Source organism: Cavia porcellus, unplaced genomic scaffold, assembly GCF_034190915.1.
Source record: "Cavia porcellus strain 051 isolate PalLab524CR breed Dunkin Hartley unplaced genomic scaffold, mCavPor4.1 scaffold_12, whole genome shotgun sequence".
NCBI classification, from domain to species: Eukaryota; Metazoa; Chordata; class Mammalia; order Rodentia; family Caviidae; genus Cavia; species Cavia porcellus.
Genome location: NW_026947495.1, coordinates 48,133,436 through 48,155,997, shown reverse-complemented (window position 1 = coordinate 48,155,997; position 22,562 = coordinate 48,133,436). Strand labels below are relative to the sequence as shown.

Genomic DNA, 22,562 nt, shown 5'->3' with positions numbered 1-22,562 from the left:
TGTAATACTCTTACTTTGTAAGTAGATAACGTTTAAGCTTTCAAGAGTGCAGTAAATCTTCAACACAGTAATCCTGGGATGGACTGCATGTCACAGAATTAAAGGAAATTAGACTTTCACAGTCTACGCCATGCACACACACTGATCACACTTAGCCGCGGTCTGATACGCCCAGGGCTGGTCTGGTACTCACGGTCTCAGCGTCACCGTAGAAGGCAGCCAGGTCCAGCGGTGTGCGGCCATTCTTGTCTGTCTGGTCTATCTCGGCTCCTTCTTCCACCAGATACTGCACCACTGCCTTGTGACCCTTCAGACAAGCCCAGCTCAAAGCCGACAGACCCTCTTTGTCAAGAGAAGAAAGCACAGCACCTGCGAGGAAAGGCTGGGAGAGTACGTGACCCAAGGCAGAGCCAGGAGCAGTGCCCGCGTGTCGCACCCCAGCAGCACAGCACGAGGGGCGGCAACTATGCCCATCAGATGTGGGAGTATGAAGCCAATGGCCGAGAGGCCACCACAAAAGCTTGGCAAGGGACACATGGGCTGTGCTATTTTCTCTGCTAGATGGATTTGAAAATCCCCATAACAAAAATAAACTCCCATAACACAGTGACTTAAAACTGGAAGCGGAAAATACTGAGTGGTCTGCCAAAGCTGTCTGTCCATGCAAGACAGACCTATGCAGTGACAAGGTGACTTGCCATTACCTTTAGAAAGGAGAAATTCCACGGTGCTCAAGTGTCCTTCACAGGCAGCCACCATGAGGGGCGTCCGGCCCTGCTTGTCACTCAGGTTCACGTCACAGCCACGTTCCAACAGCAGCCTCACGATCTGAAAGAAATGCCGATCAGTCTTCCTGCTGCCCCCCTTCTTCCAAAAATCCCTTTCAGTTAGTTGTGTGCCCGTGGGGTCTGGAACCCTTCCGGCTGCATTCCTTTGAACATAATCTTTTCTCCCAAACATATACCCTTCTTGAACACGCCCATTTTGTTAGTGTCCCTACAAAGACCACATATCAGTCATAAACTGTCTTTTGCGGTCAAAGATGTCAGCACACTGAGTCATGAGTGGGTAACTCAGGAAATCTCAGCCTAACGCAGGGTGAGCAGGGGCTGGTGCTGGTGCCGAGGCTGAGCACACTTGGCGCTCTGTACTCATGGGGTCCACATCGGTGGATTCAGCCAGCAGTGGATGGAGTGTTTTTAAAAATTGCTCCTGTGCAGAACATGTATAGATTGTTTTCTGCCACTATTCCCTAATACAATATAATGATTATTCATATGGCATTTGAATTATATTATGCATTATAAGCCATCTAGAGATGACTGAAGATATACAGGAGGATGTGCATAGGTTATACGCAAACACTTCCCTGAGCCATCTTACATATGGGACCTGAGCCTCTGCGGTGTTTGCTATCTCTTGGTGCCCTGGAACCACGCGTCCACCAATCCTGAGAGATGACTGTGCCTACCATAGAGCTCGTGGCACAGGTAGGTGAGTGGACTGTTGCCCTCCCACCCCCAACTGGGTTTCGCTATGTAGTCCAGGCTGGCCTTGAACTCACAGCGCTCCTTCTGAGTGCTGGCATCACAGATGTGCACCATGTCTGATACATGTGTGCTTTCATTAAAAGCACAACTGAACTCTTCTTCAAGTTCGCTGAACCAACAGGTTACAAAGTGACCGCAGCAGACAAATCTGACCACGATGGGCCCAGCCACTCCAGCCCCTCGAAGCCAGGGGAGCAGCCATGGCCTGTGGAGCTGACTGGCTGCGCCATCAGATGTCTGCCTGTATGCAAAGTCTGATGACACAAGCAGAAGCCAGGGGTGGGGAACAGACAGGGCTTGGGCCAAAGGTGCTCTCAGTCTGTCACCATCATTATCTTGGAAGACTTCTGGGGGCCCATAGGGTACCTGCCAGTGCCCCTGGCGTGCTGCACAAAACAGTGGGGGGACCCCTCTCTTGTTCGTCCGAGACACAGCAGCACCCCGTTCCAGCAGCAGCTCGCAGACCTCCAGCTTCCCTCTCCCTGCAGCGGCAGTCAGGGCTGCAGGAAAGGCACAGGGGAGGAGGCTGTTAGTAGGTGTGGACTGCAGGGCCACCGAGGCTCGGGCTCTACAGCACCCTCCCATTCCTGTCCTCTCCCTCTGAATCGGGGGGAGGGGGTGTGGAGGGGTGGGAGGCCTTTGTGATAGCTGTGATTAGCAGAACACAGAAGAAAGGGATGCAGTTCTGCTGCCTGGGCTGGGTCCCAGGAAACGTACCTTGCCCTTTCTTGGAACATTCACCCCCTAGAACCCTGATGCCATACTGTGAGGAGACCCAAGCAACCCTGTAGAGACACCCACAGTCCCCAGGAGCTCCTTGCTGGGGACCACCACATGCACAAGCCATCCCAGAACAGTCCCCAGCCCCAGTGGAGCTGCACTGATAGAGCTAAGCGAGCAGAGCCCTGCTCACCAGGCCTGCAGATTCACCAACTACAAGGTTTGGACTTTGTTTTTCATAGCAAGAATCATCAGCATACAATGTAGCATAAATGTGGGTTGGTATTACTGTCTAGTAAAGCCTCTCACCATTAAGTCAAACTTTACCCAACAGAAACAATTCCTGAGGCAGTCAAGAGCAGATCCCTGTACTCCACTGATGGAGCTTAACGCTGCTTTAACAAGACAAGACATTTCAAGTCAAGAAAGCAAAATGGGCATGAGACCAGTCTGTTGTAGAGGGTGTAGGGTGCTGAACTCAATATACAGGTAGGGTGTGGGGCAGCAGGGTGCTGGTGCAGGGTGCTGCTGAGGGAGGAGGGTGGGCACAGCATGAACACAATGTGCTGAGCCCCTCGTGTCAGCAGCTGTGCCATCGCCATATCACTCTGATTCTTGCTTCTGCTACGTCACATGAATTGCCATCTTGAAAGGATGACAGCAGGAAGCCCGGACAGTGGCTTTTTCATTGGTCAAGTCAAGAGGACGGGATTGAGTGGCATGGGATGGGAGCGCCTCAGGAGGGAGCAGACACAACATTGAGGGAGAGGAGGAAGGAGACAGGGTGCTGTGATGCTGTAGCTTGATTCCTGGTGCCAGCTTGGGACAACTGTGTCTCAAATACAGCCCTGAATCTGTAAATCCCTATCTTCCAGAACACAGCAGTGTTTCCACAAATCAGTAAGGTGGACAGACCTCTCAGGGGGAGCAGAGTAGCTTCACAAAATGTTTAAGTCCAATTAGGAAAAATGTTGGCCTCATGGCTCAGGCAGATGTACAGGACACAATGGGACGCTCACTCGCTGCCGGTGGGGGTGAAGGAGCGAGATGAAGGCTCTGGGAAAGGGGCCAACATTGCTAAGTCACAGAGGCAAGTCTCCCTGCAGCCAGCGCTGCCTTCACTCCCCACACGGCCATCAGTGGGGATCACCTCAGGAAGCAGGTGCAGTCCAACAGGACTACTACACACCACAGAAAACAAACCAGATCACTGAGCACATCCAGTGGGCCAGGCCCACAACCAGATTTAAAGAAATAAAACACCATAGGACACTCAGTGACTCCGTTCATATACAGTTCAAAAACAGCACTGCAGTGGACGAGGGGACCGTGGCCTTTTGGAATGTGTGGGTCTGTCTACTCCTGAGCTGGGTACATGGCAGTTATGACCACAGGAGCCACCATTCCCTCAGGTACCTCTAGAGTCATCTGTTCTCCCCAGGCTTTTTCAGGACAGCTGGCTGGTGCCTGTTCCCTCCGCGCCAAGCATCACGCTGATAAAGTTGGGGGTCGGTTCCTAACCGGCGTTCTCCTCTGGTTGCACCTACTGAAGCCTCCTGTCGGAGGCCACACACACAAGGTGCAGATCTGACAGCTGGACCTCATCTCCTGGGACAAACAGCAGCTCCTCCAGGACACAGTCTCTGTGGACGGTCCTCAGAGTCGCAGAGCAGCGTGACCAGAAACTGCACTTGTCACACCTGCCTGACGTCGCCTGAGCTCTGCTCCCAACCTGCGGACTTGTGCCTCTGAAGGTGAGGAATGAGATGGGACATGGGGGTGGGAGCCAGCATGCCCGGCAAAAGTGGCCCTGGGGACCTAGATGGCAGAGAAAGCACAGCCTCTCGGTCCTCCCACAGCACAAGCCAGCTGCCCCTTTGCTTCTGGTCTTCAGCCTCCTGGCAGCAGAGGCACAGGCTGCAGTGCTGTGGGCACTGACTGCTTCCAGGACTGGCCCCGTGAGGATTCCCAGGGAGCTGTGGGAGAGAGGGCTGGGCCATGGGCCTGTCTGTCCCATAGTTCTGCTCACACCCACCCTCTGATGTGTCTGTCCTGCAGGTCAGCACCTCTTGTCTAAAAAGCAGTTTTGAGGGGTTCTCTCCTAACTCTTGATCTCCAGCCTCTTTATCTGCTTTTGCAGCAGACAGCACCGAAAGTCACGAAAGGGCACCAGAGGTCACAGCTCAGGAGCGGACTCCATCCTCCCTGAGCCTCGCTATGGCCAACAGAGGGGCTGCCATCTACTGACTGTCAGTGAGACACAGGAAATCCTCACTGTAGCAGAGAGCTTCACGCACTGGTTCTCTAAGGACCAGCCATGGTCCCCATGAGAAGCCACAGCTGGCACCAAGTCATATGTAACATGAGTTCATGGCAGGAGGACCATATACCAAGGTCTCGGACCCCAAGGGGACTCCCCAGATCCAGAATCTGGGGATCATGGACATAACACAAGACAGGACTAGTCCTATCTTCTAAATAGATTAGTCCCATCTACTGTGTCTGATGTTAACAAATCCTCAAGGTCTCTGGGCTTTGGTTTTCTCATCTGTATAGCTACAAGGAGCCCAGAGAGTCAGCAAATGTTTAATTCTAATTTTATTCTTTAAATGTGCCTCCTTGTAATGTATCTGCAGTTAAGCTTTAACCCTGAGGCTCCATAGCACAATAGCTTGAATGACCGCAGTAACTCGTCACTGGGCAGTCTTCACAGTGCTCCTCGGTCATCCGTCTAGTGCTGGCGCGGGGGCAGCGTGTGCCTGCGTGTGTGTCCACCAGGGACTGAACCCATGGCATCAAGCTACATCCATATTTCTTTTTTTTTTTTTTTTTGGTAACTTTTATTCACGTCATTAAGTCCCCCAGGCTGGGCTCACACTTGCAGTCCTCATGCTTTGATCTCCCAGCGCGCTGGGATTACAGGAGTGCGCCACTATGGCTGGTGAGAGGAGTCATTTTCAAGCACAAGCAGAAAACATGGAAGGAAAGTGACCACAGCAGCTGCACTCATGTTTGGGTCCTAAAGACAGGCTCACTCCTCACGGAGCAGACAGTCAAGCTTACAAATCAACCTGCATGAACAGAATGGTATTTATATTGGTGTTGGGGTACATACAGGACTTCCCATATGCAACACCAGTAGCCAAGGGGGGACCTGTGCGGGTGACAAGCAAACAGTGCCAAAGTGCGTGTGTCAAACAGTCCTGGCGCCTGCTTAGAGAACCCTTGTTTCCCTCTATTCCTGCCATGGCGGTAAGGTTGATAATTTCTGGTAACATGGAGTTTGGGAACTACTTCATCACATATGCTGCCCCCAAATCTGCCTCTGGCAGAAAGGTTATTTTGCACTGATTATTTTGGGATGTTGCAGACATAGACGCTGTCTGACTATAGGGGAAATTTCCATCTCTGTATGAACCACTCCTTTGGAAGGATGTCTCTGTCCAGGAAGACTGGGACACATTACCAGAGACTCCTCTTCCCAGTGGTGACACTGGTGCCAAGCGGATCTTGCCCTTGCCCTGGATGCCAGACCCAGGCACCTCTTCAAAACCTCGTTCTTGCATCATCATTGGGTTTTCAGAGAATGGTGCTACTGAAGCCTGAAGTCTAAGCTTCCTCTGAGACATACTCATTTCTCTCCCATGAACACCAGAGCTGCTTCTTCTGTTAATGAACTTCTTTGTGTATTCCTTTTTCTTTGATTTTGTTTTGCAGTTCTGGGGATTAACTGAGGGCCAGTTCTTTTTATTTTTCATCTGAAGACAAGATCTCACTAAGTTCCCTAGCACTCAACTCCTGTCTCGGTCTCCCAGAGTGCTGGGATTACAGGCATGTGCCATCACACCCAGGGTTATTTTCCTCTACTTAGTCTGTCCTTTGTTACAAGATTCCATCCTCAACTAAGAACTGTAAATGAAGGAAAAAATTATTTTTTCTCCTCCTCTACTGCTCAGTATCAACCCCTATGAGTGGATTGTGGGATGGATGACCCTGGGTGGAGCCCTGTCACCCGGGGCTGCTGCTTCTGTAAGATGTGCTCCCATTACAGAACACCTCCCACCCCTTCTCTGGCTGTAACTGATTAGAAGAGCAGCGGAACCAGAGATCAGACATGTGGGTGCACGTGTGTGCAGATGTACATGCACAAGTGCACACGCACTGCAGACAGAGGCAGAGCCAGCGTGCATGTGCGGGACCCGTGGGCAGGAACAGGGACGGGACTGACTTCTATCTGAGGAGACTGAGGCAGCGCATCCACTTGGGCAGTTCCTTCTTTTATTTGGTAAACACACCTCATCCCCATTGGAAACAGGGTCTTTTAAGTCGGGATTTCTGTTCCAGCTGCTACTAAATTTTTGCAATAGCAGCAACATCCAAAATGACAGCCCAGCACTAAATATAGGGACAGTGTGTTTAGAGAGGCCTCAGAGAGGCCTGAAGCTGAAGCAGCTGACAAGGGGGTGAGAGCGCTACCCCAAGGCCGGTACTGGGTGGTTTCCTCCTCCTCCTCTGCCCTCAGCCTGACTCGCTGGGCATCTGGAGACTCGGTTCCTTTTGAGGGGATTAAGAACGCATCAGCACAGGCCAACTTTCAGATCTTATGCTACACACATATTCCTAATGAGGTGCTCATTTCCAGAAGACGCTGATAGATGACAGGGTGGGGTTTGCTCCTTCTATTTGGAGTGAGTATTTTTAGTCCCTTTCTGTAAACCCCCGGGGCTGGATGCAGCTCAAGTTTCAGCAACCAGGAGGACTTCAGGACGCCATATTCGGAAACAAAGGAGATTGAAGGATAGCTACATGCTTAAGCAAACAAAACCCAGCAAAACTTGCTCAGGAATTCCAGCTATTCTGCTGGAAGGAGTGACCTCTGAGCTGACCCGACTCTAATGGGGCTGTGTGCACTCTGCTCCACCGACAAACAAAAAGGACAGGTGGCAAGGGTGGAAGCAGCGAGCCCTGCCCACGGGCACTGCCTTGCCTCTGGCAGGCAAAATACAGGGAGGAGGAAAGAGTGTGGTATGAGAGGGAAGCTCTAAAATCACTGTAAGCAAGAGACACATTTTAGAACTCAAATTGGACACAAGTACTCTTCCTTGCAAAATCCCTAACAAGATGGCATTTGCATAAGTAAATTCCCAGGAAAGAGCATATCTCTGGCAATCCTGAATAATTCCTCGTCAGTGATACTGTCTTCTGTCTGCAGAGCATGCAGGGATTTGTCATGCAGATGCTCATTTTAAGAAAGACCTGACTGACACTCGACCATTGTGAATTTACGGAAAACATCAGTAAGAAATAGTTCTTTGTACCATAAAATGGATCATTTGCGGGATCTGTTATATATTGAAGTTCTCTGGGCAAAGATTTGATTTATAAAAACTCAACTGTCAACTTGCCAAGAAAACAATCCTGGCATCAACAGAGCTGTTTATAACGTTGTGCAGCTCTGTCACTCAGTGCATGAGGAGGTGCCGCCTCATCAAACACTGGCTCAGAAGCCTGGATTGTTATTCTCCCTTGTTTGCCTCTGGAGACTTGGGGAGAAGAGCAACAGGTCAGTGCCCGCAGAGGCGGCTCTGCCCTGGCAGACAACTACCTTTCAGACACTATCCTCCTAAAATCTAAGCTGTCCCCACACCCAGCACTGAGCATCTGAGCTAAACCGGCTGCACCTGCCAGTGCATTTCCTGCCGGTGAAAGTGATGTGGCAGAGTGGCTCAGCTACGTGTGTGTGTTCATCTGCGCAGTTTCTTCTGTTCTATTGGCTCTTCCACCTTTAATAAAAATGAGTGGGAAATGAAAAAAAACACACAAAAGAGCCAAGATTAGTAGTAAGCGGGGTTCTCAGAAATGTCAACTAATCGTGGCTAAGGTGGGAACTGTTAGTGATCTAGGTGGCTAAGGTGGGAACAATAGCAGTGATCTCTGACCCTCAGCTAGAGACCTGATGGACACACTCAGCTGTAAAGGAAAAGACCCAAAACAAAGATATACCTGAAATGCTGAGGATTTCTCAGCTATGTTATCTAAAGGTAAAATGTAATTAGGAACTTTATTTTTATAAACTCTGCACAGGCACACTCCACTCTTGTACTGATGTCAAGAAGCTGCCATATCCAGAGGCTGCCTGCGGGCTGTCTCCCCAAGGCTCTCCGACAGGCTGGCCACACGCGCCACCCCCACCAGCTGAAAGCAGCCCCTCTCTCAAAGTCAAGGCAGCAGAGCTCCCCACTCTGCAAGATCGCAGCTAAGCTTCCTAGACCTCTGCTTGCCTTGCTTGCTTGGTTAGGCATTTCCTTCTGTCTTTGAGGGAATGTACTAGGCAGAAGAACACAGTTTCCAAGACCTATAAATTCTTCATCTTTATAAAGCTTAAGCAGTTACTTGATCTAATCTTCAAAAACTTAAAGGATAAAATGAAAATGAAGTTGCTCTTACTGAAAAGAAAACAACTATAATTGCACCAGGAAACAACTTGCCTGGCCCTGAGGTCTGCTCTGAGAGGCCTCCAACACTCCAGCCTCGCCAAGGCCTCCCTGGGCAGGATCTGCCCCTTGATGGGAAGCCAGCACCATTCAAATGCTTTCTGAACTTCACCAGCCAGTTGTCCCTGACACATTCCTTAATGTTTTTCATTTGGCAAAACTGTCTCAGGAGAGCCAAGCCTCCAGGGCCAGGTCTATAAGAGCAAAAGGCTGCAGTCAAGCACCGAGTGGTGCAAACTGTGGGCCTCAGCACCCTATTTCCATGGAGCTAGATATCTATGAGGTTTAAAACCATAAGAGGAAAAAATACCTGTAAGAGGTTAAAAAAAAAAAAAAAAAAGTCTGGGGAACCAGAATGCTGACCATGTCACAGATTCTGTTGTAGAACATGGTATGAGTCTCTGGCACAGATTAAAAGATTAAACATGAGCCTCATACTGCTGAGGAACTCTTTAAAAAATAAAATAAAATAAAACGTACAAGGGCTGGGGATTTAGCTCAGCAGCATAAGTGCCTGCTCTGCCAGCACAGGGTCATGAGTTCAATCCCCAGTACCAAAAAAAACCCAAAAAAACAAAAAAACAAAAAACAAAACCATACAGCAGCCACTAACCAGGACTTCACATGTGATCAAAATTCTTTATCATCTATCAGTTCATCTTCCTACAGTCACTGCAAAGTAACCAAGATTTTTATCACTAGAAAGTCATACTCTCTATGAAGGCCAAATGTTTATCACAAATTATTCACGGTATAATTAATATTATAGCAACACAACTCTGGCCACTTATCATATCTGTTCACCATTCATCCCTTGCTGAGTGTTCTGAAGAGTGTCCGGGTGGATTTTGATAAACAATACTTTGAATGAGATGTCCTGTGATGTCTAGCTTACTGAGAGACAGGGTCTTGCTGTCAGGTTGGCCTTGAACTCACAGTGCTCTGAGAAGAGTATTATTCTTATCTCTGTAACAAATGAGGAAAAAATGGGAAAAGTTTAACAATTTGCCTAAACTTGCACTGCTAGTGAGAGCGTGGTGGCACCTGAGTTCCTTACTCCTACACCACCATCTCCAGGAAACACCCAACTCATCAGACCACTGTCAACAAGAGCTACTTAGAACACAAGAGCCAGAAAGTGCTTCTGTTTTCCTGGAGAAACGTTATGCTTTCTCCATGCTGCAAGAGCATCCTACAATGACTGCATTTCCTTCTTACTCTGGTTGCACGGCAAACTAAGACCAGAACAGTCAGTCAACTCAGGGCCACGCAGGTTGACTTTACGGCACGTACATCCTGAACTACTCCCAACTTGCATATGTACTTCCTAATGACACATGTATTATTCCTTTGCATCCTTTGAAAAATGTCTGCTATAAATAATGTATATTTAATTTAAAAACAATGTCCTAGGACGGCATAAATCGTCTAAAAATCTGTCAGAAAACGCAGTTTAGAGCAGCTGTCACTTCGAAAACATGCTCAGGACGTCCCTGTTCCTGCCAGGCTGAGTCACACAGTAAGGTGCTCAAGGCTCGCCTCTCTGCCTCTCTCCTGACTAGCTCAGCACACCACCATGTGCGGGGGCACTCAGTAGGAAAGTGCATTTTCATAGAACCAGTGAAAAGAAGTTGAGAGAGAGAGATGGACAGAGAAAGACAGAGGCTGAGAGATTCCAAATACAGTTTTCTAGGAGATTTTGAAAGAAACAATGCTGACTTCTCTCTGGGGAACACAGAGGAACTGCCTAGGACTCAGTGAACAAGCAGATCCACAACAGTGTTTGTTGGTAAAGACATTCTTGGTTACCAAGATGTAGATGAGGGTAAGTCTTTCTGTGCAATGTTCAAGTGACTCTGTTCTGTAATGAATGGGAAGGAATCCCTCACCAGGGATTCCACCAGGGATTCCACCAGGACTCTACGGACAGCAGAAAGGACACCTGTAAAAGGTGAGCAGGTGTGTAAAAGGTGCTTATGCTATTCATTTGCACCTGACACGCTCGCTGGTTTTCCACCACCTGGTGGTGGCCATCCAGCCACCCTGCAGATCAGCTGACTCCTACTGGCAAAGAAGTGGTCTCCTGAATGCAAGCAGGTTAGGACAAGCCCCAGTGGTCTGCCAGAGAGTGCGTGTGTACACAAACCCAGTCCTCTCAGTTCTTACCTCCAAATCTGCCTCTACCTGTTTGGGGGATCCCTTCATGTCCACCCAGCAACTTCTAGAGCCAGAGTCGGATTTCCCTTGCATTGCCCTACAAGAGCCACTCTGTCCTGTGATATTAACCCTTTTATTGGGGCTTAGGGATTGAATCCAGGGCCTCTTAGCATATTGCATACGTGTTCGCATTAAGACGCACTCTTAGGCCCTACCTTAGTGTCCTTCTTTGAGAGTCCTCCATGGTTTGGGCTATTTCCATTTTAGGTGTTTATGCCAAAAACAAGAATTTCTGTCTGTCAGGAAAGAGATCTGGGTTTCCGTACCTATTAATCTTACAGCACCTGCTTTAAACACGCAGTTGCGAAGGGAGGAAGGAAGGTCATGACAGGGACTTCCCAAAGCGACTATACTGAGATGTTCAGAGCTCCAGAAAATCTGGTCTTAAGCAGGGAGTGGCTTTGGTAATAGGGACCAATTACTTATAATGACTAAACTCCTTTGGGAAGCATTCACCAATTAACCCACTGACTTAACCCAAAAGACCTAGTGCCTCACGTGCAGTATCTGAATGCCAACTCTGATGGGACATCACTGTGCCCACAGGACACTAAGTAGTGACACAGCCCAGCAGCTGGGGCCCTTCGCACAGACAAGAGGATCTGAGCCACTCTGGAATCCACAGGACAAGCCTGTGCGGTAACACCAAGAAATAGGTCATTGGGAATTTAAAGAGTGTCGTGCTCCTCAGCAATGTACGTGCACCCATGTTTATAGCAGCACAATGTGTAATAGCTAAATCTCGGAAAGAACCAAAATGCCCATCAACCACAGAACGGATGAAAAAGATATGGCATTTTTATACAACGGAATATTACTCAGCTATAAAAATGCTGATCTTGAGGCTTTTATAGGTAAATGGAGACAACTTGGGACTATCCTCATAAGTGAAATAAATCAGACTCACATTTGTAAATATTGTACTGTCTCTATTGTATAAAAAACTGAAAGAGTAATAAGATCCAAAATGTATAATAGATATTGTAATAATCAAAGGGGAAGAAAGTATTCTAAAGGATGTAACTGTATGCATGTTTTAGTGTACAAGATAGATAACCACATTACCAAACAGAACAGTTTGTACTGTCATTGTTTGATTGTCCACTTTTTATGCTTTGATTCTATAATTCCAACAACTACTTTTAAGATAACAATATGTAATTTAACAACTACCAATTTATTACTGCTATTTTTTTAAGTTCTGTATTATTTCTACCCTTTTTTCTGTTTTGCTTTTCTCTAAAAAAAAAAAAAGTGTTGTGTCCTTCCCCTTTGCCACCTCCAACATGTATGTAATTGTGCAAACTGAACATCACTTGTTCTAAAATTTGTATGACTTCATTTTCTTTAAACTCACTTGTCTACTCAGTCAACACTTACACGACATGCCCTGGACTAGACCAGCTCTGCCCAATCAGGTAGATATTTAAATTTACATACATTAAGATAAAGTAAGACTTTAAAACACAGTTACACAGGTTGCATTTCAAGTGCTCAATCCCACGCGTGGCTAATGTGTTGGATAGCACATATAGATACCATATCCACCTTACGGAAAGCGAAAGCTCTCTAAAAGCATCAGGACCGGCAGTCACAGGAAAGGTCTGACCAGGTGACAGTGAGACACCAGAAGGTTCTGCCCTTATTGAGCCTAGGATTGGGGAAAAACAGTTTCTTTATCAAAAAGCAGCATCAACAAATCAATTACGGTAATGCACCAGGCACTGTAGAAGGCTGAGGCAGGAGGATGACAAGTTTAAGCCCTACCTAGACAATTTAGAGACTTAGTGACACTCTGTCTCAAAATAAAAAATAAAAGGCTTAGCGATGTAGCACAGTGTGAAGGACCTGCTCAATCTCCAGGACCACCAGAACAAGGCAGGGTCATCAAAAAGAAGACTTCCCCAGGGATTCCTGAGAACATGGCGGACAGACAACAGCAACTGCTGAACGCTCTCTAAAGGCTCGGCTCAGAGGCCAGGAATGATGCGGACTAAGGAGATACGAACCAGTAGAGATATGCCCTGCTGACTCAGGAACGAACTGGGCTGAGAGAATCCAACTTGGAATACAGCCCTGGCGCTAAAATAGGAACAGAAAAATCTCGGTGTGGAGACTCGACTCCGCGCCATCGGAAACCGCGGTTTGGATTTCCCGCCGCGCGGCGGCCGGCCACCTCCACAGCGGCTCGGCAAGGAGAGACGCGACCCCCGAGCTCTGGGAACGGGCGTCTGGGAACGGTCTCGGAAACGCGACGGGCAGGAAGGAAGGCTGACTGGTGGCGAGGTGAGCGAGGAACTGACTCCCTACCGCAGTCTGACTCCAGCGGAGGATTTTCTGGGCGCGGGCAGTCCTGTAAGAGCAGGGCGCGGCGGCAACCGCAGCCGCGCATTTCCCTCTCGGACGGGATTGGTGAAAGGTGCCTGGCCGGAGGGACGCTGCTCGCGGACTCCCTAGGCTGGCCTAGCCCAGATCCCAGAGCCTGACGGTGGCCCGGAGGAGCCACCGACTTCCGCGTAGGCTGCTTCCTCCGCAACTCCCTGGGGCGCAGCGGTGAGCGGGAACAACTAGCCAGCGCAATTCGATCAAGCTGTAGCTGACAGGCAGGGAAGCCGGGCCTCCTGTGTAAGATTACATTTTATAAGGAACAGAAAATATGGGGAAGGGAAGCAACAAAAAAGGCTCCTCGACCCCCAATCCTGAGAATCAGGCAATAGTGGACACTGTACCAATATACATTAAGCGCCATTTAGAGAGCCTCATAGACCAATTCAGGAATGAAGTTATCAATGACCTGAAGCTAGAAGTATGCAGAATAGTTAGAGAAATGCTAAGCACCACCCAGGAAAAAGCAGATGGTGGAGTGGAAGAACAGAAAAAGAGGGGAGAATTGCTTGATGGAGAAAACAGAGAAAGCATTGAGTATGTGAAGCAGGTGCAAAGGGACTATCAAGAAATCAAGAAATATACCCAAGACTGGCATAACAGCTTGAAAGAAACTAAGGACAGACTATCTGAATTGGAGGGCAGACTTGAAACATGGGAGAATGAAATGAAAAACTTCTTAAAAATAACAAAGAAACACACAGCAATAATACAAAGACAAGAAGATGATAAGAGGAGCCATAACTTAAGGATTAAGAACATAAAAGAAGAAGTAGGGACACAAACAAGTGAACTACAAAAGCTACTCACAGAAATAATCCAGGAGAATTTTCCTAATTTAGCAAAAGGTAAAGATACTCAAATGTATGAGGCATACAGGACCCCAGCTACCTACAACCCTAACAGAGAAACACCCAGGCATATAATAATAAAAATTCCAGAAATTCAATACAAGAACAGAATATTAAAAGCTGTAAGAGACAAGAAACAGATCACTTACAAGGGAAGACCCATCAAAATTACAGCAGATTTCTCTTCACAAACCATCAAATCACGAAGAGCATGGGGAGAAATAATTCAAGCTTTGAAAGATAATAATCTACAGCCAAGATTGAGATATCCTGCACAACTGTCCCTGGAAATTGATGGAAAAACGAGGTGCTTCCAAGATAAAGAGGAACTGGGGGAATTTGCAACCACCAATCCAACCCTACAGAAAGTATTGCAGGATATTCTAAAAAAAGAAAAATACAAAGAACCCAGAAATAGGGGCGGGGAGGCCACAACGAATAGAGCAGAGACCAAAACGAAGAAGACAAACTGACAGCTACTGACAGAAAAAGAGCTCAACAGAAATGAGACAGAGAAGATTGGATGATAGGAACAGCTTTTTTTGGAGAAAATGACATCTTAATAGGTAATGCTGATTTAGTACCATCTTGTTTTGAGGTCTCATCTAGCTTTTGTTCTTCTGTCTCCAATGGTCTAAACAGGTTGTATCTTATTGGATTTTACTATGTACGATAATATAAGAAAAAACCTTTTAAAGACAAGGAGATTATACAGAGACCATTGTTCATTTTCTGTTGGTCGATTCTAAATGCTCTGTAATGCTGTTATTCTCTTAAATGGATATACATTGTTTTGATATACTTAATGCTACAGTGTATGAAGTTGTACTCAAGGACTTCAGGGAGGGAGTCAATATGGTAACTATTTTTGGGTCAGGATTAGCTGGTGGTGAAACACTGTTCTGCTTAAATGGTTATGTTTTGATCTGCCCTGTTTCGCTGTTATGCCCTTTTTTTTTCTCAATCTCCACTCCATTATTTACTTTTTTATTTTTACCCATTTAATTACAGGGAAAAATATAGCAGGATATAATATAGTAACCCACTTCGACTTTCTATTATCTCGATTTGAAGCCCTGTATTGCTCTCACCATCTTGTTTTTGACTGAGGTTCCTATATTCTGTTTTGCTGGATAGTATCAGGTTCGAAAGTTTAGGCATCAGCTGAGAAGATAATGAGATTCATTACAACGCCCATTCTCGTTAACTTTTATCTACTTTTGAAGACCTACAATGTCTCCAATGTTTTGGTTTTGTCGGTTTTATTCTTTACGGTTTTGTTCAATTGTATTACAACTAATGATACAGGCAATTCTATTAGAAATAGCGGGAGGCATTAGGGTAACCATTGTTGATCACCTTGTATTATGTTTTTATATTATCTATTATGTCCACCCTTTTGACTTGACCGATTCTGTTCTATTATGTCACATTTGGTTTTACTCTCTTCCAAAAAAGCAACAAGAACCGTGGGAGCAATGAAACCCAAAATGTGTAATAGTCACTGTACAAAAGAGAGGAAAAGAAAGTGCTCTAAACTATATAACTGCATGTATATTTAAAAGTATAAGATAGAAAATGATATCACAGAGTTTTATTGGATCATTGAACAGAACTGTTTGCAGTATCATTGGTGGAATGTCCACTCTACAAGCTTTAATTTTGTGACTTGAACAATTATTTCTAAGATGGCAATATGTAATCCATTAACTAGTGATTTCCTACTGCGCATTTTTTTATTCTGTAAATCTGTATAACTTGTACCCCTTCACTGTTTTTTTTTCTTTCTTTTCTTTTCTCCTTAAATAAAAATTAAAAAAAAGAAGACTTCCCTGGGAAGGCAACTGCAGTGTGAGCTGAGGAAAACGGCAAGGAAGCCTTTCTCAGAAGATGGCACCAGCCTGGCCCATTTGTGTTGGAGAGCTGCAGGGCTCTGGCCGGAAGCACACAGAGCAGGCGCAGGCACCGGAGGGCAGGCTGGAGTTTGGAAACTTGGTCCATCTGACAATTCCCACAGCATGAGGTCACCAGCTAAGCATCCCCAGTCATTTTGGTTTGGGCTGCTTCACATCAAACACTGACATGGAAACAGTCACCCAATTTAGTGCAGACTCTGTGGGAGCCACTGCTGATGTGTCATGGCTGTGGAATGCCTGAGACAGAGATAACCCAAGCATCTGACAGGCTTTCACCATATTTCAGGCCGCCCAGGAACTCCCAGATCATCAGATCATCATCTGTCCCTGTCTGTGAAATGTCACAGAACCACGGCCTCTAGAGCCCAAGGGCACTACAGCTAGCGGCAGGTGCTCATCACCTGCTCTGAGTTTTCTTCTGCTGAGTCACCCTCCTTGTGGTTCCCACACAAATGACAAGGTCAAGGGCACTGAATGAGCTACTGGAACCACAGCACTGATGCTGATGGGCTGGTTTCTAAGTATCAGACAAGCAGCGAATGGCACCAGATGCTGGTGGGAAGGAAAATGTCCCTAGTGCAGTCTTCTGCTTCCCCAAATCAGTACAGTCCACAGTTCCTCAAAAGCTGTATGTCTACTGCCACGAACTCCGAAACTAAACACTTCCCACCATAAATGAATGCCTTCAAAATCTCTTCTATACTTTTTTGTCTTTTTAAACCTAAGATGGGAACAATGACTCGGGGCCACAGTGCTGAGATGCGCAGGGCACAAGGGCTCAGGACCGTCCCTGCTGTTCCCTGCCAACTGCCATCCTTTCTGCTGAGGACCGAGTGCTTCTAATCAGCAATAGGTATGTCGGTCACCGTTCTAAAATGTGAAAGGGCAAAAGCCTGTCTTGGCAGGACCTCAGAGGGAGGCTGTGTGCAAGGATCTGGCACCTCTACTCTGAACCCCGGCTGAGGACTAACCAGAGGTCGGCAAGCAGCAATAGTGCACACAGGAGGGCGTGAGCTCACAGGAGGCATGGGCCCTTCACAGACTGGGAGAGGAGTCCGAAGTGTTGAGGAGAGTGCCTTAAAACCCTACCAGTCAGCACCTTAAAGCCAAGCTGTTTATAGCTAAATATTACTGGATGGATTTGTATAAACCAAACAAGTTTCCAGGAGAAATGAGGACTCATCACCAGCACACAGCTTCCCACTCCCCCACCAAACTCCCACACCCTAGACAGGAGCCACTCTTGGGACCCTGTCCTTGTCCTGTGGCTAATGACAGATGAGGGCCAAACGGGGTGTCTGGACACAAAGCAGCACTGAGAGCACCCTGGAAAAAGCACCAAAACGGGGCCTGGGATTTAGCTCAGTGGCATAAATGCCTGCCTGGCAAGCACAAGGTTGAGAGTTCGATCCCTGGTACCACAAAATAAATAAATAAAGCACCAAACAACACCGCAAAGTGAATAATCACTTTCAGTTCCAAGAGTTCCGATGGCAATGAAGCAGGCACCAGGCAGTGTGTCCCACGTCACAGCCTCTGTCCTCTGCAGGCCGCTTCTGAGCCTGGCTCATCCACTCTCATTCCCATGTGTGGGGTCACGGCCAAACCCCAAGCAAGACTTCATTTGTCAATGGGGATTTAGCTCAGTGGTGTAAGTGCCTACCTAGAAAGCGCAAGGTCATGAGTTCGACCCCCGGCACCCAAAAAAAAAAGACCTCACGTCGCAAGTGTGGTAAACACGCAGGTAAGGCCCACAGGTGCTGATGTTCTCCCATCTAAAACTTGTACTCCCTTAATAAACACACCTGGAGGATGGGAGTTCTCAGGGCAGGCAGTGGGGGTCATTTTTGAAGGAGCACAGGTGACAGAGACCATAAGAAAACAGACAGCCAGGAGCAGTGGTGCATGCCTGTCCTAGCTACAGGGGAAGCTGAAGCAGGAAGATCCCAAGTTTGAGCCTAGCCTTGGCAACTTGAGACTTTGTCTCAAAAAATAAAGAGGGCTGGGGATGTGGCTCACTGACAGAGTGCTTGCACAGCATGCAAGATGCCCTAGTTTCATTCTCCACAAGTACCAAAAGAAAAGACTACAGAGAAGGGCAACATTGGTTTACTACATGCAGTGTGTAGAGAACTTCCACAGCAATTTAAGCCTAAAAAACAGTGTTTAGGTTACCTGTTCTTAGCTTCAATGTTAGGACTTTTAAACGCTTCTCACACCAAACCAAACCTCACCGCTTGGCTGATGAAATTCACCTCACTGCCTGCTGCAGAAGGTGCCAACTGCTTCCCAGCCCACAGAGTGGTCTGAAGGCTGTGCACAAGACTTCGAAAGAGACGGCTTGAACTATTCAGTATCTTTTCACTAAGACCAGAGGGACAGCTGCCAGGACATGAATTCTGCCAATAACTCCTTTGCCTGGAAGCAGCTGAATCTCTGATGAGACTACAACTCAGGCCCATACCTACACTGTAGGCTGGTAAGACCTCAAACAGAGAACCCAGCCCAGACCTCTCACTACAGAAACGGGAATATTGCTTATTAAAAAAAAAGAAAGAGAGAGAGATTGTTGGGAAGTCTCCAGTTTCTCACACATATTTTTTTTAGCCAACAACCAACTGAAAAAACCTAAAGGGAGAAAATGCTGAAATCCAGGGCTATTCATCTAGAGAAAAAACATGGAGCTCATACACAAAGTCAAGTCCTTTGGGTTTGTCTTCCAGAAAAAGGAAAAAAAAATCACCTTGAAAGCTAACGCTCGACATTGCCACTTAAACTAAGGAAGTGATATCCCCCCTGCTGTCCTTGTACACACCTCTCCCAGTGTCCCTATCATATGTCAGACTCTCTAAACTGCTCTTCCATGGCTCTGGTTCTCATGACGCTAGCAGTCCTGATGCTTGCTGAGAACACAGGGCCATGGGCTCTCCCCAGACCATGCTCCTGCAGATTCTCCACATTGAGGACACTTGGGCAAGATGGCTGTGTCTCAGACTTCATCTCACTCCTAAAATAAATATAAAAATAGGTATTTTTTGCCCTATTTGAAAAGGAGGCAAAGAAACTTGTCCCAAGGTGCTTTACCTGGCAATCCAAGGGAGTGGAGATTTGGATATTTTGGCTCCCAGGAAAGCCATGTTCTTATTTAGTTGGCTGCACCACTGCCCATGGCACAACAGAAAACTGATGGAAACTGTTCTTGCAACAAATTACAGGATGGGGGCTGGGGATTTAGCTCAGCGGCATAAGCGCCTGCCTTGCAAGCAGGCAGTTGTGAGTTCAATCCCTGGTACCAATAAAAACGAAAAAGACCAAAACAAAAACAAAAACAAATTACAGGATGGTCTGCATTATTTAAAAGGGTGGGGAAAGGCTCTAGAAAGAGCTAGTATAATACAGAAGCCTGCACACTTGGGCACCAGACATAGTGCACACCATCTGGAGTCCGGTGCTTTCTCTAGTCAGGGCCCTGGCCCACTCCCCCTCCATTCCCACAGGAAGTGACAGGATCCAGATTGATGGTGGCAGCACCAGAGGCAACTATGGGCTCCAAAGGGCAGGCTGTACTCCCACCAGGAAAATCTGAGGCCTTTTCTAAGTGTGAGTTTGTTAATAATCTCTCCACACCACCATCTGGCTTGTTAGAAAATAATTTAGAGTATTTGGAAACAAATCTGGGCAGGAGAAGTGGAAATCACATACACTATGTATGTATACAGAACTCAGCCTGGAAATGCACATTAAACACCCTAGTTATATCTACTAAAAAATAACTCATGATTTAAAGTCACAGATTTTTTTTAATACCAATTCAAGTAGAAAGTTTCAAAGCAACATTATGTCCATTAACTGAATTTTAATCTCCAATACAATGTACTCACTTGTGGCTTTCTTTCTGCTCTAGTTAAACACACATCCCAGACCACTGGAAACAGACTCTACCACCTGCACTCAGTATTTTAGATAGGGCCTGTAAGGCTTGACCTCTCCTCTCATCCTACAAGGTAAGGCAGGCCCAGGTCTCCCTACTGAGCCTCTATGATTCACCTAAAATGAGGATGGCAGTTCCTGCCCAGCCCATTTTGCACAAGTCATAGGACAGTCAGATGGATTAGGACAAGTGACGACTTGGAGAACCAGAATACCTTACTTAAGTATTTCCATATGACATTCCTCAGAGGCATGGTAACTCCTGGTCTAATTCAAAATGATTCAAATTGTATATGCTTCTAGCAAAGCTTTACTACTTATTTGCAAAGTTTAAAAGGTCTTATATTTCACATGCCTAGCAATAAAAAAAAAAAAAAAAATAGGTCTACATGCATCGCAAATCAGTCTTAAGACAATTAGGCCACAACCAGGGCTCAAACATGAAGCAAGCTGGCCCAAACTACAAGGACTGAAAGCATAATTACCTGTTTCTCCCCACAACGTGTCAGTGCCATTGACTTCTATTTCATGTTCCTCTTCCATTCCCAGCAAGCACTGGACCACCTGTCAGAAGTGGCAAGGTGATTTAATGACTTCTCATAGCAATAGGTGCTTATTATATTCCATATATCAAAGGACAGTGTTGTTTTTTAACCATTATTATCTCATGCTGCACTAGGAGATAAAATATAATGAAAACCATTTTCAATTGTAATTCGTATGCTATTCACACTTTCACTTGCAGAAGAATTAAAAAAAAAATCTCAGTGAATTTCAGCAACACTGTTCAGAATTACTAGGTACTCAGAATTCTAATGAATTCCAGCCTGACCCAAATATGCCAGCCTAATCAACAAAGGACACGGCAGATCATATAAAGTGCAGTTTCTGCATAAATCACCAGATGATGGTGAATCCATTTTTTACAAGGAAGCAAAATAAGGAGATACAATTTATAACCCCTCAATTTTTTTAAAGTATTGTCCAAATGATTTTCAGACTGGCAGTATTATTCTTTTCCCTTCTGGGCATTTTTCTGCCCAAGAGCAGGTCGAGTTACAGGTATAAAGGCAGGAAAGCTGCCTGTCAGGGAGCAGAAGATCAGTGTCCAGACTACAGCTTATGTTCACTCCAGCAAGAGCAGCAAAAGGAGAGCAAGACAAAGCCATCGCAGGTCTTGTCATCTGTAGCTTTCGTGGCGCCTGAGTAATAATTCTGAAACATGTCCACTAATCCCACAAACCTGTGAATGTTCCTTTAAATGTTAAGAGAGAAGTGTAGACATGATTACTGATCTTAAAATGAAGCGAGTATTCTGAATTACCAGGGTGTTCAGCGTATCTGCTATACGCCTAATAAGTCCACAGCACTTCAAGAAAAGGCCAGGAGGATGAGGGTCAGAGGACGGAGGAGACGCAGTGACAGGCACGGCAGTTCCACTCTCCTGCTTTAAAGCTGAAGAAAGGACCATGGGCTCAGGACACAGGGAGCCTCAAGCAGCTAGGGAAGAATTGGGTGTGGGGCATACATCTATCATCTCAGCCTTCTGGGAGGCTGAGGCAGAAAGATCACAAGTCTGAGCCCAGCATGGGCAACTTAGCAAGACCCCATCTCAAAATAAAAATTGAAAGTATGTGGTGGGCGAGGGAGGGTAGAAGAGCCAGGTAACAGGCTTGGCGCCTGCAAAGCAACCCTGGCCTTCATGCACTGTCAGTTTTGACTTCCGTCTGACCGAATTCTAAGAGTAAATGTATGCTGTTTATAGCATGTAAGTTGGTACAACATTAACAAACCAATCTGCCTTTCAAGTCTTCGGTGGATAAGTCCTGCTTTTTCCCAGGACGTAGTTACTGGCTGTGTTGAGATGGATTTTACTACTTTCCTTCCAGCCACCTTTCAATGAGGGGAAAACGTGAATCGAGGCAAAAGTTATACCTATACTTGGTGTCCAGTGTCCTCCCAATGGTGCCTTTTCACATTCAAGATTCACTCAGATTGAGGGAACAGTTTAGAAAGGAAAAAAGTCTACATCTACAATATGTGTACTCAACACTATATTTTTATGACATGAGCTTTCAGTATTTTAAACGCCAAAAATCAGCCAACCAGCAGTGCATGCTTATATGTTTCTGCCCTATGTTTAAGTGCCAAATGTCAGGCATCCAGCTTGGCATGCAAATTTAGTTTATGCCATTTTGGGAAAAGAATCTTACCAAGTGCTGGCACCTCTAATTGCCTGAAGATAATACAGAGTGAGAAACATACGAAAGAGCGTGAGTAAAATGTCATTAAAATCACAAAGCTTAGACACAGGTCAGGAAATGACAATTAAATCTTCAAACTGAGGAATACTGACATCTACCAGAAATAAATGCTCTATTTAACCGCTGCATGACGTTTTCCTTCAGGGTAGGAACTGCAAATGACAAGCACTCTTAAATGCTATCAAAGCACTGAAGTTCTATTTTTTAAAAATCCTTCAAATGCTCAAGAATGATT

At 46.3% G+C, this 22,562-nt stretch overlaps 1 protein-coding gene across 23 annotated transcripts in view; it reads right to left on the bottom strand.

Annotated features, from left to right (window-relative positions):
- The window catches only part of Tanc1 (tetratricopeptide repeat, ankyrin repeat and coiled-coil containing 1), a 261,482-nt gene that overhangs the window by 9,038 nt on the left and 229,882 nt on the right, over positions 1-22,562 (bottom strand). For all 23 annotated transcript variants that reach the window (XM_063259632.1, XM_063259630.1, XM_063259643.1 and 20 more), the window contains 4 exons: positions 20,549-20,627; positions 1,917-2,050; positions 705-828; positions 194-369 (listed from right to left, as the gene is read on the bottom strand). In XM_063259632.1, coding sequence (XP_063115702.1) covers positions 194-369; positions 705-828; positions 1,917-2,050; positions 20,549-20,627 — 513 coding nt within the window. The remainder of the gene's footprint in view (positions 1-193; positions 370-704; positions 829-1,916; positions 2,051-20,548; positions 20,628-22,562) is intronic.